Source organism: Rattus norvegicus, chromosome 3 (assembly GCF_021556685.1).
Source record: "Rattus norvegicus strain SHRSP/BbbUtx chromosome 3, alternate assembly SHRSP_T2T, whole genome shotgun sequence".
NCBI classification, from domain to species: Eukaryota; Metazoa; Chordata; class Mammalia; order Rodentia; family Muridae; genus Rattus; species Rattus norvegicus.
Window position 1 is genome coordinate 153,336,474 of NC_141536.1, and position 11,964 is coordinate 153,348,437.

Genomic DNA, 11,964 nt, shown 5'->3' on the forward strand with positions numbered 1-11,964 from the left:
ATAAAATAAAATCAAAATCTGGCATGGTAACACATGCCTTTAATTCCAGCACACAAGAGTCTAAGGAAGGGGATTATAAATTGGGGTCTAACACAGAGAAACCCTATCTAAATAAATAAGAGTCTATCCTGGGCTACAAAATGAGATTCTATCTCTAATATAATATGTTTATATTTCTATCAAGATTACAGAGGTGTTGCAGTTAAGTGTTAAGAACACTTGCTATGGGGTTGGGGATTTAGCTCAGTGGTAGAGCGCTTGAGGCCCTGGGTTCGGTCCCCAGCTCCGAAAAAAAGAAAAGAAAAGAAAAAGAAAAAAAAAAAAAGAACACTTGTTATCCATGCAAAAGACCCAACTTTGATTCTCAGCACCCGTGTGGCGGCTCACAACTATCCATGACTCCAGTTCCAGGGATCCAGCATCTCCTGGCCTCAGGGACACTGCATGTGCTCTCTCTCCTTCCACCATATGGATCCCAGGGATCAAAGTCAGGTGGTCAGGCTTAGCCGCAAGCTCTTATACACTGGCTCCCTAGTTAGCAAAGTCTTCAAAGGCTCACTGTGGCAAATGACTTAAGAGTGGAGACTTCAGCCGGATGTGATGGTACCTATCCTAACTCCAACACTAGGGAGGTGGACAGACCTCTGTGAGTTCAAGGCCAGCCTGATCTATATAGAGAGCTCTAGGTAAAACAGGGCCACACAGTGAAACCCTGTCTCAAAAACAAACAAACAAGACTTCTTCAAACCCAGGTTTGTAAGAAATCCTTCTTGTGGGTCATGGGAGCAGTTCGTAAAGGAGAAAATATTTAGACCTTTTTATTGATTGGCTGCCCTGTGTTATCATTCTTTTTACCGTAATTAGGGCTGTTTTGTCTTTGTTGGATTTTGTGTGGTTTTGCTTTTGAGATAGGGTCTCACTGTGTGGCTGGCCTGGAGCTCCATGTAACACAAACTGGACTTGAACCGGAGAGACCCTCTTCACTCTGCCTCTTCAATGCTGGAATTACAAGCACCTGCCACCGTGCCCTGCAGGAGAGCTGGGTTTTGTTGCTGGTGAGTTCGAGGACAGCTGGGCTGCGTTTTACGTTACCCTGGCCTGTAATGAATTCTGTCCTGATGTTTCCAGTGAGTAGCCTCCAGCCTTCCACACTTCGTTGGCCTACACTTTGAAAACTAAAAGCAACTTAGGCATATAGACCAAGGAGCAGGACAACGGCCAAAATACATAGTAACACAAATATATCAAGACTTCTGTTTTTATTTTTCTTTCAAACCCCTATCAAGTGAGAAAATCTATGATTTTTTTTTTAATTCACTTCACAGACCGAGCCTCTCCCAGTCCCTCTGTTTGAGAGTTCATCTTCTTCAGAGTCCGTAAGACACTCCAGCGACTCTGTCCATCGCTGTTCAGTTCAGTAACTACCCTTTTCAGACATGTTGTCTGAAATTACACATTCCAGGTTCTTTGCTAGGTACTTTGGACATATGTCACTTAATTCTCAGCACACGTGCTGTTCCTCCTGCCAGATCCGCAGTGTCCTTAGCATCACTGACAGTGTGTACTGACTAACTAGTGCTAATCATCAGACTAACTTGGCGCCAGCAGAACCATGCAAACTGAAATTCACACACAGCTCTCAGAAGCTGAAGGACTGCTGGAACCTTGAAAATAATGAAGGTCTTATGGAGTGGGAAGTGGAAGCAGGAAGCCAAGAAGGCAGAGGTGCCAGAGGCTTGCCGTGTAGAGGCTTTGTCTAGCAAGGAGTTATACCCCAGGAAGCCTGAGAAAGACCAGGGCAGTAACTGAGAAATACCACAGGCTCTGGGGAAGTCGGGCCAGGTGGTGAAGGTGCACACCTTTGATCCCAGCACCGAGCAGGCAGAGGCAGGAGGATCTCTGAGTTTGAGGCCAGCCTGGTCTACAGAGTGAGTTCAGAACAGCCAGGACTGCACACAAAGAGAAACCCTGTCTCAAAAAACAAACAAAAAAGTTAGTTTTGGGTTTTGTGTTTGTTTGACTTGGTTTTTTAAATATTTGTGTGAGCATGCGTTTCAGTGTGAGTTCCTCCACCTGTACATGTACTAAAGCCAGAGGCTACCGTGGATCCCTCTGAACTGAAATTCGCAGTACAGGTTGCTGGGGTTGGAACTGCAACCCTCATTACTAAGCCTCAGGCACTCTTAACTCCTAGCTTGGTCTCTGTTACTATGATAGAACATTATGACCAAAAGCACCTTGAGGAGGAAAATGGTTATGTCAGCTAGCAGTCTACACTCATCACACTGTTGTTGAAGGAAATCAGGGCAGGAGGTCAAGGGAGGAACCTGGAGGACAAACGGAGCTGATGCAGAGTCCTGCTCCTCATGGCCTATTCAGTCTGCTTTCTTCCACCATCCAGGTCACTGCTCAGGGGTGGCACCACCCACAGTTGATGGGGACCCTTCATATCAATCATTAATTAGGAAAATGTACCCCAGGCTTGCTGCCTGCAGTGCAGTCTTAGGGAGGTATTAATAGTTTTAATTAAGAGCCTCTCTTTCTCGCCTAGTGTGGTGGCTCACTCCTTTAATCCCAGCGTTCAGGATACAGAAGGAGGTGGACCTTGTGAGTTTGAGGCCAGCCTGGTCTCTATGGCAAGTCTCAGGACAGGGAGGGCCACACTGAGAGACTGTGTGTGTCTGGGTCTTCGAGTCTCCTGCCCCGCTTTGCTTCCTTTGAGGCATCTCTGCCTAGTATTGTCCTGCTTGGCTCTGACTTTCCAAGGCCTTCCTGCCTCTGCCTGCAGGGTGCTGAGATTACAAATTTGCCACAACCCCAGGCCCTGTCTGTCTGTCTGTCTGTCTGTCTGTCTGTCTGAAGGACAGGGTCTCACCCACAGGCCTGCTTCACATTCCAGTGTTTAAATCACAAGCATGTACAACTGTACCTTGTGATCTTGTGCGTGTGCGCGTGTGTGCACGTGTGTGCGTACACGCAGGTGTATGTGTGTCACACAGGTACACATACTTGTGTGATACTAAGTGTGGAGGTCACAGGTTGGTCCTCTCCACTGTTTTGGTTTGGGTTGGTTGGTGACAGTTTGTTTCAGTGATTTGGCTCCATTAGTTGGACAGCAGGGCCCCGGGATCCTCCTGTCTGCAGCTCAGCATTGGACTGCATACAACCACACCCAATAGTTTTGTTGTTGATTTGGTTGGTTTTTTCATTTTCGTTCGGTTTTGTTTTTTCATGAATGCTACGGACTAAACGTTTGTCCCCACACTTGCCTGGCAAGCACTTTACTGAGTGAGCCATCCCCTTTTAGTCTCAATTTTTAAAAATATATTTATTTTATGTGTAGGAGTAATTTTTGTATGTATGTATATATGCACCGTGTGTGCGTGTATGTGTACACATCATGTGTGTGCCTGGTGCTCAAGTTGGTCAGAGAGGGATCGGATCCCCTGGAACTGCAGTTAGTAATTGTGGGTGCCAGGAACCGAACCTGGGTCCTCTGCAAGAGCAAAACTCCACACCACTCCACACCACTGAGCCACCTGTACCTGTTGTAGACTTTATTTAATCCCAATCCAGGGGTTTTTACCCCACCTTTGATCATTCAGTTCCCAGTTAAAAAAAAACACACAACAAGGGGGCCGGAGAGATGGCTCAGCAGTTACGAGCACTGACTGCTCTTCCTGAGGTCCTGAGTTCAAATCCCAGCAACCACATGGTGGCTCACAACCATCCATAATGAGATCTGGTGCCCTCTTCTGGTGAAGACAACAACAGTGTACACACATACATAAAATAAATAAATAATAAATCTTAAAAACAACAACAACACAGCTTTTATCACAATAAGCCTTAAACAGCACAAGTCCTGAGCAGATACCCCCCTCTATGCTGTTAGAGTCTACTTTCTTTTTTTTTTCGGAGCTGGGGACCGAACCCAGGGCCTTGTGCTTGCTAGGCAAGCACTCTACCACTGAGCTAAATCCCCAACCCTAGAGTCTACTTTCTTATAGATAAGCCAGACCCGGGAACTCTAAACCCCACCTCTGTCTCTTCTGCCTAGCTATTGGCCTTCAACATTTTTATTTACCAATCAGAAATAACTTGGGGGCAAGGTCTCATAGCAGTCACTTGGGTCTGTGTGTGAACCCTCGGGTCTTGAGAAACCAGTATTAGCATTGGAATACAAGCAGCCTCAAGCTGACCCACTACCACTACAACCACCTCTCCAGCCCCACCCTGTAGTCTCAATTTTTAAGGTAAATTTTTATTCAGATCTTTTTTCCCTATTAATTTCTATAAAATATTTCTGCAGTAGTTTTTGTTGTTGTTTTGTGTGTATGTGTGTTGAGAGAGGGAAATTGGATGGTTTATTTTATTATGTACTACATAGCCCAAACTGGCCCTGAATTCATGGCATTCCTCCTGCTCCAGATTCTGGAAATAGTCATGCTAATACACCAGTCATTGGATCCTTTAGTTCTCAGTGAACTAACAGCTAACTTGAAATTGCTTACGAGTCACTATTGCATAGCACAGAGTGAGCCTCCAAATGTGATTGTGTCTCTGATTGGGCTCCTTGCCTCCTCCATTCTATATCCTCAAACCTGACATATTCCACACAGCTCCCCGTGACACAAATGCAGAAGTCATATCCAAAAGAGGAATCCTTCCTGGGTTTCCTATTGTAGCTCTTTCTCCATAATTGGACACGTGTTCATGCCCAGTCCTCACAACATTACCTTAATTGGGTTAACTGGCTGTTGCTGCCCTCAGGAAGTGGTGTTAGGGAGGAGCGCAGCCTGGACAGAACTGGCCTTTTGTTTGGCAGGGACACTGAAGGAGTTGAGTTGACAAGCAACAGTTTTGGATTAGATGAAATTAGGATTGTCCCCTCAGTGTCAGTAGGTGGGTAGGCTGCAGGATGCCCCTCAGACATCAAAACTATTGGATGCTCAAGTCTCTTATAAAGAGTGGCATAGTACTTACATACATACATACATACATACATACATACATACATACATACATACATACCCTACACATAGCCACCTTCATGCACTGAGGATGTAGTCATCAGTGGTTAGTGATAAGGGAAGTGTTTGTATATTTTCAGAACACGGACAAATTGTTTTTGTTTCTCGTTTTGGATTGTATTGGGGATTAAACCCAGGGCTTCACACAATCAAGGCAAAGAGGGTTCTACCACTGAGCTACAACCCCAGACTATTTTTTGTTTGTTTTTGAGACAGAGTCTTGCTTTCTAGTCTAGACTAGCCCATAATTTGCTATGAGGCTCAGGCTGGTGTCAAACATATGTTAATCTTTCTGCTTCAGTTCCCCAAGGCATAAGCCTCCATCCCCACCTTAACGCCATGAGATTTGAGGTGTCAGTGCGCTGGCAGGATGTATAGAGAGCAGGGCACGCATGTGTATAGGTCAGAGGACAGCTTTGTGGAGTCTCTTCTCAACAGCTTTCCTTTTGAGGCATCTCTGGCTCGTGATTAGAGATCTAGAAGGGGGTTGTTGAACCTAACCAATGTTAAGGTCAAATGAGGATAAAAAAGGAACTCAGAGACAGAAATATCTTTAAAGGAACTGAGCAAAATAATGGTTAACTAGTTAGACTATAGACAAGCAAACTTGGTTCAAACCTCAGATGTGCTGGTTTAGCTGGAAGAGAAAATCCTAGATTCTCAGACTCCTCAGAGAGCTTCCTTATAGACACCTCCTCTGTAAAATGAGGACAAACTAGAATTCTTTCTAGTGTGAACTGAGACATCAGGATCTTCCATGCATGGTGACTGTGGGGCAGCATCCAAAGTTTTGTGCACATAGTAGATACAGGCTGGAGTCAGGCTGGTGGCAGAATGGCAGCCTCACAGTGCAAAGCTCTAGGTTTGATCTTTAGCATGATGGGGAAGAAAGGAAGGGAGGAAGATGCTGGGCAGGGTGGTCATGCCCGGAATCCCAGCTCTTGGTAGACAAAGGCAGGAAGATGGCCATGAAGTCAGGCCCTGTTCCCTACCCTCCAAAAAAAGAAAAGGAAAAAGAAAAAAGAAGCAGCAGCAAGGAAAGGAGGGAAATTGGAGGAAGAATGAGGAGGAAGAATTAAAAGCATTAAAAGCCAGGATTCCAGCCTGGCTGAGAAGTATCAGGAATCGTAAAAAGCTTTGTGGTTGGCAGTGGCTCTCCCTGAAACTGTCACTAAGTACACAGCAAGTCAATGGAATGGAATGACAAGAATTGGGCTAAGATGTCGAGCTAGCAGAAGGGTAAGGCCTGGCTTTCTAGAAAAGATGATGGCTCCATGTGTCCTAAATGATGAATATACTTTGAGATGAAGAGTGGGAGGGTCATTCAAACAAAGGTACAAACATAAGCCCTGCCAGAAGACACTTTATAGTGGGCACAGGAAGCTGTGGGCAGTTGGTTGTTCTAAGGCACAAGCAAGGTGGAGAAGAGTGGAAACTAAGATTCATTGGTCCTCTCTTGCTGGCCTGGCCTGCCCCAGGCCTTCTGACTAAAACTAGAGATGGCGCCACCTCTGCATCGTGTCCAGAACAGACACAGATGTTCTCAGCCCTGGGCCCCTCCACCCTGTTATCATAAGACTGACATATCCTGTTTCCCTAAACTTGCCCCACAGGGTGGGCAAACTGGACCAGCTAGTAAGTGTTTGGGAAAGAGTAGGTGAGGCTCCTGGGCTGCCAGGTCAGGCTAGAGGCTTAGATTTCTTTTCCCCCCTCCCTTGGCTTTTCAGCTGGGCTGCTCCCTGAGGAGGCAGGGGTGTGGCCTGTACCACCCACTCGTGGCCATGACTCATCCTTCCACTATATCACTGATAAGCACCTGCTGAAGGAGCGGCAGCCTTGTGTTAGGTCTTAGGAACACACTGAGGAGTGATTTAGTCTTGGCACTTGAGACATCCTCACTAAATGTTCTCGGCACGGGAACTGCAGAAGCAGCTGGCTTTAGCTCTAGCATAAACAAAAGCCCAGGGCAGGTTCTGGGCTGGATGTTTTAGCTGTGGTTCATTCAGTCTTACGATAACCCTAATGAGCTTGTCTCATTTTATAATGGGCATACTGTATCCACAGAGGCGAAGTGACTTGTCCATTGTTAAACAGCTTCCCAATAGCAACCAGGACTTAAAAGACTCAACTTGGCCCGCAGTGTTCCCCCTTTCACCTCTACTTGTATTGATATCTATAGGTCTGTAAGACCTTTTAATTGAATACAGTAAATCGGATTCAAGAGTACTGAATCAGGGGTTGGGGATTTAGCTCAGCGGTAGAGCGCTTGCCTAGCGAGCGCAAGGCCCTGGGTTCGGTCCCCAGCTCCGAAAAAAAAGAAAAAAAAAAAAAAAAGAGTACTGAATCTTGGGGTCATTCATAAAGGCTGATGAGAAGGGAGAACCCTCCTCATTGGGTCTTGAGCCCAGGAGTCAAATGGAATAAGAAAAGAGAGAGAGCAGATAAGTTGATGACTATCCCCTTGGAATCAGCCCTCTCCATCCCGAGCGCTGAAGCTACAGGGATGAGGCTTTCTTAGATGTTCACTCGCCCCATCACAGATGGAAACCTAGACACCTTAGGACAGAGACATTTCTCTTTACAGGAACAATCAGAAATTTTCTCTCCTACAAATAAACCCAGACACATGCTGGAGGAGCCTGAGGAGCTCAGTGAGCAGCCCTGGCCCCCAGAATGTCACTGTGGAGGAGATTAAGGCAATAGTGTCCTGAATGAGTGAAAAGGACTGGGGGTTAGGGATTTAGCTCAGTGGTAGAGCGCTTGCCTAGCAAGCGCAAGGCCCTGGGTTCGGTCCCCAGCTCCGAAAAAAAAAAAAAAGAAAAAAGAGAAGGATTTTGGTTCTTTTTTTTTTTTTAAACATTTATTTATTTATTATATATAAGTGCACTGTAGCTACCTTCAGACACACCAGAAGAGGGCATCAGATCCCATTACAGATGGTTGTGAGCCACCATGTGGTTGCTGGGAATTGAACTCAGGACCTCTGGAAGAGCAGTCAGTGCTCTTAACCACTGAGCCATCTCTCCAGCCCCCAGGACTTTGGTTCTTGAGGCAAGGCCCTACTGCATAGCTCCAAAGTCGCCTTCCATCTTCTTGCCATGGCCTCCCAGGTGCTCGGACTAGGTTATAGCACAACTAGGATTGGCTCAACAGACTAGCTAAACACCCCTGCTGTTGTCAGCTGCCCTTATAGCTTCAGAGTGGGCTCGCTGGCAGCCACAGATGGCAACAGACAGAATGGCAAAAATTAGGCCTTTAGGCCAGGTCTATAAGTAGCTCACTTCTGTAAGCCCAGCTCATGGGAGCCTGAGTCAGGAAGGTTACAGTAAGTTCAAGGCCAGCCGGGACTACATTATGAGTGCCATGCCAGTCCCCCAAGCTAAAACAAAACAAAACAATACAAACAGAAAAGCTGGCTTTAGAACTCTGTGGGAAAAACTAAGGGGTGTTGTGATAGAGACAGTCTTGAAGGAGGGAGCTGAAAGTGTTTTGACTAGAGAGTTACCACCTGGTCTTCTTCCTCACATTCTAAACAACTTTGTGGTCTCCAGGAGAGTTGGGGATTTAGCTCAGTGGTAGAGTGCTTGCCTAGCAAGCGCAAGACCTGGGTTCGGTCCTCAGCTCCGGAAAAAAAAAAAAAAAAAAAAAAAGACTTGTGGTCTCCAGGGAATGTACTGCTCAGTATAAATGGCTACCAGGTCTTATCTTAAGAGAGGGGCAACCAGCACCTTTCTCATTGTCACCTCTGCCTTCCCTAGATATGTGCAGGTGAAATTTGTCTGTATTCGGACGCAGTCAAACAGGAAGAAAACACGGAAGGTGGACAGGTGTCCAGCGTACCTGCTCCTGCAGTACAACGAGAGACTAGATAGACTGTTTATCAGTGAACTGAACACCCAGCACATACATGCGGATTCTAGTGCTGCTGCTGGAGGGGTCCCTGCTAGCAAACCTCAGAAGGCACTCTGTCTGCACGAACTCCAGCCGGTGCAGCTCAGCATCAAGAAAGACCTCGATACAGCAGAGAAGCCCCCAGTGGAGCCATCTTTTTGCCTAGATAAGATACACAAGCCCTCAAATCCAGAGCAGGAGGGCATCAGTCCTTCTGATATGGCCAAGATAGCGAAAGTAATGAAGAACTTCCTTACCGTGGATGAGGGTTCAATGGCCTCCTTCAGTGTAGGTACCAGCCAAGACCTAGACCGACTCAGCTTCCAGAGCAGCAAGATGAGTGACCTGTTCACCCGCTTCCCAGAGACTCTCTTGTTGCACCGGGTGGAAAACAGCCAGGGCCATATCCTGTATGCTTTCTTGGTGGAGAACAAGGAGCGAGAGAGTCGAGTGGTGCATTTTGCTGTGCTCAAGGCTGAGACAGCTCCTTCTGTGGCCAAGATGCTCAATATCTTTACAGAATTCAACTCTGATTGGCCCAAGGTCAAGGTGGTTTTTGTGGACCCTTCATTCCCTCACCGAGCTATTCTACAGGAGATCTTCCCCGCTGCCCGCACCCTCCTCTCCATCTACCACACAACTCGTCTCTTGGAGAAGAAGTTACATCAGAGTTCAGTCAATGCATCTTTTAAAAGACTCATGAAAGAAGCTCTAAGGGAGGCTGTGTTTGTCTCTTCTGATGCGAGCCTAAAAAATCTCTGTGAGATGTCTCAAGCCCTACTGGATGAGGAACTGTTCAGTTTCCTCCAGGCCCACTGGTTCTCCTGTGAACTGCTGTGGTACATGCATGTGAGGAAAGGACTACATGCGTGTAACACCTACATGGACAGCCTGGACATAGTCACCAGCAAGGTGTCAAGCCTCTTCCGGGAGCAGCGGTCTCTGCTGGACTGCATCCTTCACTTTGTGGATTACATAGACTTCTTTAATACCAAAGGGCTGAAGAGCTTGCCCACAAATTCTCCCAAGTTAAAGAGAACTCGGCTCCCAAGCACGCCTCCAAGGCCCAAGAAGCCTTTTAGAATTTGTGGAGGGAGTGCCACCAGGCTTCCTGTGGAAGAGGTAGAAGAGACAAAGCCAGACTCAGCACAGTCTAAGTCGCCACAGCCCCAAGATCAGTCCTCCAAGGGTGGCATGCTAGACATCTTGCACCAGAGTGGCTCTGAACTAGCCTACAAGTTGTGTCATAATGAGTGGGAGGTGGTACAGAACTCCACCCACCTGGTAGACGAGGCCGGCGCCTCAGTAGCTGTTCAGCTGCTGGAGAATTCACACCAGGTGAGCAAAGACGGCTGCAGCTGCAGCTGCTCCTTTCAACAGTGCTACCATCTGCCATGCCGCCACATTTTGGCTCTGTTGCATACCAGCCAGCAGCCAGTAGGGGAAGCCATGGTGTGCTGCCGGTGGCAGAAGAAATACCAACACCTCCTTGACCCCAATGGGGAGCTGCAAGACCGTGGAATAATCCCAAACACCGATGAGCCTGAAAAGCAAGGTCAGAACCACAAGATTCGGGACCTAAGCAGGGAGCTGGCAAACCTGCTGATGCAGACCGAGGGGCCAGAGCTGGAGGAGCGCTGCTCCACCCTGCGCAAGATTGTGGACATCTGGGCAGACCCCTATCAGCGGCCTGAGTCCAGTCAGCAGCAGCCAGTTGACTTCAGAGATGCGGGCTGCCTCCCTTTCCTCTGGGGAAAGCTAGAGACAGGAGACAGCCCCCCTCCTGCTGAAGCCATGGTTCATGATTGAGGCAATTGCACTAATGAGACTCATCTAAAAGCCACCTTTGCACAGTTCAAAGTGGTGGGTCAGTGTCTTCCTAGGTAAGGGCTGAGGAGATCTTAAAACTGGGGGAAGAAGGACCTCACTGTGACAGCCCTTTGACCCTGCCCTGTTTGAGCCCTACCTTTGGCGTTCTATAGACACCTCATTCATTGTCCAAAGCCAAATTACTCCATATCGAAGGGGTTGTGCTCCTTTCTCCCAGCCCACAGAGATGAACCCTGGCCCAGGTTAGGATAGAACATGATGGGCCTAGGAAGAAGCTCTGTTTTCAGAGACAGAGGGGAGGAGGGTAGCCCTGGATTGTCGACTGTTGCTGCTCTTTAGAAAATAATATGTTATGTATTTTTATTCACACTAATAAAGTCCGTTTTTGTTTTTGCTCCACTTTTGTTTTTTTGAGACAGGGCCTCATGTAGCCCAGACTAGCAGCCTCAAACGTTCTCCTTTTTTTTTTTTTTTAAAGATTTATTATATATGAGTACACCATAACTGTCTTCAGACACACCAGAGGAGGGCATCAGACCTCATTACAGATGGCTGTGAGCCACCATGTGGTTGCTGGGAATTGAACTCAGGACCTCTGGAAGAGTAGCCGGGTGCTCTTAACCGCTGAGCCATCTCTCCAGCCCAAACGTTCTCCTTTTAAAGGAAACTTGAGTATTGTCTAATGGGGTATGGTGATTGACATTCAGAGGATTAATAATGTATCACCACTTACTCTGCCCTCTTCCTACCAACTAAGCCTAACATACAGATCTTGGGTTGTCTTGTTCATTCTCTTCAGGAAAAGGGACCAGTGGACCAGGTGGGAAGAGTGACCTGAATCCTAGATTTTACTGCAAGCCACTTGCTGGAATGCTGTAGGCAAATTCCTAATAGAAATGTTTTAATTTTCAAGGCCTAGCCTGGAACTTGATGTAGACCAGGCTGGCTTCTGCTTCCCCAGTGCTGGGATTAAATAGTGTGACACCACATCCAGCTGTCTAAGACTTGGTCTGACTAGGTTGCCTAAGCTAGCTTCAAACTCTTGATCCTATCTCACGCCCTGAATAACCTGAATTACAAGCCTCAGTTTCTCCTTGAGGCAAAGAATGCAGTACAACATTTGCACCTTTTTCCATCATTCTGTATCTTCGGAGCTTGACAGCTCGATACCCGACAAACTAATTGTTTCCGTATAAAATACTGCTCTTTA

The 11,964-nt window shown here is 47.0% G+C and overlaps 1 protein-coding gene across 2 annotated transcripts in view; it reads left to right on the top strand.

Annotated features, from left to right (window-relative positions):
• Zswim3 (zinc finger, SWIM-type containing 3) overlaps window positions 1-11,150 on the top strand; it is a 15,263-nt gene extending 4,113 nt beyond the window's left edge. The window contains exons 2-3 of one of the 2 annotated variants that reach the window (XM_087652385.1): window positions 913-1,055; window positions 8,792-11,149. In XM_087652385.1, the coding sequence (XP_087508511.1) occupies window positions 9,144-10,733 (1,590 nt within the window). In that variant the 5' untranslated portion in view covers window positions 913-1,055; window positions 8,792-9,143 and the 3' untranslated portion in view covers window positions 10,734-11,149. Of the gene's footprint in view, window positions 1-912; window positions 1,056-8,791 lie in introns of both variants that reach the window. The other variant, NM_001107801.1, reaches the window with a different exon arrangement.
• The last annotated feature ends 814 nt before the right edge of the window (window positions 11,151-11,964 follow it).